The 4,812-nt window shown below is 55.8% G+C and overlaps 1 protein-coding gene across 1 annotated transcript; it reads left to right on the top strand.

Moving 5' to 3' along the window:
- Positions 1-1,092: 1,092 nt before the first annotated feature.
- BSX (brain specific homeobox) lies at positions 1,093-4,570 on the top strand. The gene is made up of 3 exons (XM_075548803.1): positions 1,093-1,354; positions 3,161-3,357; positions 4,331-4,570. Exons 1-3 carry the CDS (start codon positions 1,093-1,095, stop codon positions 4,568-4,570), a joined length of 699 nt encoding a protein of 232 aa, XP_075404918.1.
- Positions 4,571-4,812: the final 242 nt, after the last annotated feature.

Below are 4,812 nucleotides of genomic sequence, written 5' to 3'. Positions count from 1 at the left end.
GCAATTTTCGGAGATGCGAGCCAAAATTACCCCTGCTGTGCTGTGCACGATCCCTTTAATTTTAGCAAATTGACTTCAGGGAGATAAATATGACAGATTAGAAAAAGGCAAACATAAAAAACAAGCCTGGAAGATCGGGAGGAGGGCAATGGAAGACACAAGGATGGTAGAATGTATCAGGGCCCAAATCCTAGGACAATTATTTTCAGGCATGTGGTTTAATGGGAGTAATGTAGCAGAAATAGAAAACTGTCCAGGACGTGAGGGAGGGAAATGTGGAAATTTGAAGAAAGGCGACGGTGGCCCCAAGAGGTGGATATTTGCACACGTAAGATTACCTGATTAATATAGAGAGATGCAGGTCTATCCCTTCCCACACCCACACCATGCAGCTGAAGTAAAGAAGGTTTTGATTGGCAGCGTCTTTCTTTCCCTCAGTAGCCCGTAATCAGTATCGTTCGTTGGGTCTCGTACATCAGGACTTCCTTACTCTCACTTTTCCCCTCCCGCCTTACTGACTTGTCTGAAACATGCTTCCTTTCTCTAAACTATTAAAACGCCCGATTACGTGCTGTATCCCTTTTGCTTTGGGGCTCACTTAATGCCTTCTGCTCTCTAAAGAGGACTTTGTTGTAGTCAGAGGGATTTCCCCCGTTAGCTTTCTTATAAATATCTGGGGGCAAAGTAGCTTCCGCAGGGTCGGAACTGATAATAAGGTCGAAAATTCCAGTGGGAACGGGACTCCGACTCCGCTCTCCAGTGGTCTGACCAGAAGTATTCAGCACCAAGGACAGGGCCCCGCCCCGCTCGGAGCCCACCGCACCCTCCTCTCCGCTGCTGGCAGCCTTGCCATTGGCTCTCCCGATTCCCCTTTTGAAGCTGCCAATTCTCCTACACAGAGACCCACCCTACTCAGTAGCACGTCTTCTCGCCGCTCCAGCGCCCTGGGTAGCCCAGGCCGGGGAGAGACCGCGGGCATCATAGCGTCCGGAGGGTTTGCCGGCTCTTCTCCAGGCTAGCTGAGACGCTTCTCTCTTCTCCGACTTCGTCCCTGGTTCTGGTCCTCAGCAGTAGGCGCTCGCTTGGCTCAAGATGAATCTCAACTTCACCTCCCCGCTACATCCAGCGTCTTCTCAAAGGCCCACATCCTTCTTCATTGAGGACATCCTGCTGCACAAGCCAAAGCCGCTGAGAGAGGTGGCTCCCGACCATTTCGCTAGCTCACTGGCCTCCCGGGTACCTCTGCTAGACTATGGTTACCCTCTCATGCCCACACCCACCCTCCTGGCTCCTCATCCCCATCATCCTCTTCACAAGGGGGACCACCACCATCCTTATTTTCTCACCACCTCGGGTAAGTAACAGGGGCCTCTTGGGACAGATATTGAAACAACAGGTCTTTCAGGGCAGTCCCTAAGCCTGAGACGGGGCCTAGGAGGCCTCAGCGGCTTGGTTTGGCCAGGCAGCCTCGTTCTTAAACGCTGGTCCTAAAGGGTGGGATCAGGCGGAAGGCTAGCGGACCCCTTTAAGGAATGCTAGCGGAGAGCATGGGTGGTCAGGCTGAACTTTTTACAAGAAAGGAGAGGTGCCTGGCCAAGAGACAGCTAAGATATCACCTTATTCTTCCTGAGCAGTGCTCAGTCTCCTTCAAAGTGGTCCCCTCCTCCTGGAGATCTGGGCCACTCTGCTCCATGTCCATCTAGCAATCCCGGCTTTCCCACCTCTCTGCCTCGCCTTGGCTTTGGAGGTGAGAACCTTTTCGGTGGAACGCATCTCAACTCAGCCACTGCGCAGTTGCTGCTCAGGGGGGTGTTCAGACTTGAATGAGTGAATGGGATGCTCCCAGGGAGGATGCATATGGGGACTGGCCCATATAAGGAGTGGAAGGGTCAGGAAAACCGCTAGGGACACAGCTCCTCTGATCACATTCAGTCCCAACCTGTAAGTCTAGCATTTACCTTAGAATCTCTCCTTTCTCAAGCTGCCAGTTGGAGCTAGGGCCCCGGAAATATTTTGAGGTCCCGGACAGAGAAAGGTGCAGGGGGCTGCAGAGTTCGTTTTGCACCAAGAAATGTGGAGAAAACAAAAGTCTCTCTCCTAAGTTACTTCTATGCCGACATTTGTAGTCCAGTCGATAGAACAATCCACAGTCTAGATTCGAAGTGTCTTGATCCCGGCAGGAGCTGAGGCAAGGCCTGAGTTGGAATCCCAGGCACAAGCTCAAAGTGCTTTCCGGAAGTGGTAAAACCCAGACTCGGGTGTTTGCTTCGGTGGCACAGATACTAAGATAAAACCTAGCCCCCGGCAGTAGATTGGGTCGAGTTTGGTCTCTCACTCAGCTCAATTTGCTCAATCACTCAGCTCGCTACAGTCTCCTCTCGCTTACACCTGTGTTTCCCCCCAAATAACCCTGACGCGCTCACCGTCCCCAAGCAGCTGTGAGAGCGGCTAGCTTGTGTGTGTGTGTGTGTGTGCACAGTTCGGTTTGGGGACCGGAAAGAAAGCCTCCCTCAGCTTTGCTCCGCGCACTTTCACCAAAGAGTCAAACATTCAACCTTTCTGATTCATTGGACTTGGAGTTGAAAGGGAGAAAAGAGAGAGAAAGGGACCCAATTAAACTTGCGGGTCCTTGGCGCGACCCCGAAACTGACCAGGAAACGTGCTAGACGGGAGTGGCTGGAAGCTCCAGCCCCGGAGTAAAACGCTTCGGAGTAAAACGCGGAGCTGTGTGGCCTCCGCCGATCGATCGGTCGGCCAAAGAACGACGTGTTTGGGGAAGGTGGAAGGCTAGATCACACCCAGAGGGTCCCCAGGGGGTTGAAAGGGACGTGGGAAGTTTGCAAAACTTCACGAGGCGCCGCGACGTCTCAGCGCAGTCCGAAGCTGAGAAAGTCTGAGCAGGTAGTTGTTTACGCCTCTGGATCCATTTCAAATATCCTTTTCCGTTTTACGCACACTTTATTGTTCGTTTTACTAGACAGCTTTCCTGTTAAAGATCTCCCAGAACTGTTCTTCCAGCTGCTTTGTTTTTCCTTGCCGGGGTTCTGGGGGCAGGGTTACGAGAGCTTCGGGGGGCGAGGGAGAAGGGGCTGGGGTCGGCGGAAGCGGGCGGCGCGGGCGGGCTGTAGCGTGTGACGTCTCGGGGACTCTCGCTCCGCAGGGGTGCCCGTCCCAGCGCTGTTCCCGCACCCCCCGCACGCCGAGCTGCCGGGGAAGCACTGCCGCCGCCGCAAAGCTCGCACGGTTTTCTCTGACTCGCAGCTGTCGGGCCTGGAGAAGAGGTTTGAGATCCAGCGCTACCTGTCCACACCAGAGCGGGTGGAGTTGGCCACCGCCCTCAGTCTGTCTGAGACTCAGGTGGGCTGGAGAGGAGGGAGGAGGGAGAGGGGGGAGGGAGCACCCCCCCATGCTTGGCTGCCCCCCTCCCCTGGACTCCCTGCACCTCCGGGCCCCTGAGCAGAGTTCGGCCAGTGGGACTAACTCCGCGCCCTCTTCCCCAAGCTGCCCCCAAGGCCCTTTCGTCAAAGTACTCAAGCCCCAGCATCACGGTGCATTTCCCAAGCCAAGTCTCCCGGCCAGGGCTCTGGCCATGAAAAGCAGACCCCTCCCGGGCCTTTGGCTGGCCACCACTGGTGGGATCGTTCTTGCGCCAGGACAGCATGTTGGTGCCTCCACCACAGCCCTCCATTGGGGGCTTTAACCCGGATCGCAAGTAAATTGACAGCCGACTTCTTATCCTGAAGTCTGTCCTGCCTGCTCTGTGTTCTTATTTAGTCTCGCACACAGCCCACGTCTGAATAGCCCATAGTTTAAAGTCCCGTCCCAAGGCTCTGTCCGGAGGGAAGAGTTTCTTTCAGACGCTGCTCAACAAGCCCAGAACCCCACCTCCATTCCAGACGCTTAGTCTCAGAACCTACAAACCCCGGTGAACTCCTTAGGCCTGGTCTGAATTTTCCCTTCGTCCTCAGAAATCACAAATACCCGACGCGACGCCTTCCTCTCCGTTTGTGGCGACCTATCCAGTGCTTCGTAGCTGTAGCTGGTCGGAGGAAGCGCGCGCGGGACGTGATGATTCGCAGAAGTATTTCGTAGTTGGACGAGGCATAACTCATACTAGGAACACAATTTTGTTCCGCCTCACTTTTTCGGGACAATTGCTCCTGGGACCCTCTGAATGCTTGATTCGCATTCAGCCTGGGATGCTACCTTGTGGGTTCGGGTGTGACATAACCTTCTTGGGAGGCTTTCGATTCAAACCCAGCCACCGGTCACCACGGGTCTGATCGCATAAGGTCGTTTTATTTACTTATTTATTTTTCCTCGGAATTAGGTGAAAACATGGTTCCAGAACCGACGGATGAAGCATAAAAAACAGCTGAGAAAAAGTCAAGACGAGCCCAAAGCGCCAGACGGGTCGGAGAGCCCAGACAGCAGCCCCCGCGGCCCAGAAGCCGCCTCCGCCGAGGCTCGGCCCGGCCTGCCCGCGGGCCCCTTTGTGCTGACCGAGCCCGAGGACGAAGTGGACATTGGGGACGAAGGGGAGCTCGGCGCAGGGCCGCACGTGCTCTGAGTCGCCAGGCTGGGAATGGGGACAGAGGGGCACAGGGTCACCGCGGGGCGCGATTCGCTCCAGGACTCCGGCTCCAGCCTGTGCCAGAGATCGGCCTTCGGCAGACCGACCAGCCGACCGGCCGACCGGCAACCCACGCGCTCCGGGTCCCTGGCACCCAGCCCCTGTCGCCGGAGCGGGTGGCCCGACACTGTGCCCCTGCGCTCCGCATCCTCAGCGACCGGAGCCGCTCTCGGGTCGGT

The sequence above is a fragment of the Tenrec ecaudatus genome, chromosome 4 (assembly GCF_050624435.1).
Source record: "Tenrec ecaudatus isolate mTenEca1 chromosome 4, mTenEca1.hap1, whole genome shotgun sequence".
NCBI lineage: Eukaryota > Metazoa > Chordata > Mammalia > Afrosoricida > Tenrecidae > Tenrec > Tenrec ecaudatus.
The sequence above is the reverse complement of the archived record's forward strand: the minus strand, read 5'-3'. Positions and strand labels throughout refer to the sequence as shown.

Coding starts and splice junctions, on each gene's coding strand:
- BSX (XM_075548803.1), top strand. CDS start 1,093: ATGAATCTCAACTTCACCTCCCCGCTACATCCAGCGTCTTCTCAAAGG. Junction 1,355..3,160: donor TTATTTTCTCACCACCTCGG/GTAAGTAACAGG, acceptor CTCGCTCCGCAG/GGGTGCCCGTCCCAGCGCTG. Junction 3,358..4,330: donor TCAGTCTGTCTGAGACTCAG/GTGGGCTGGAGA, acceptor CCTCGGAATTAG/GTGAAAACATGGTTCCAGAA.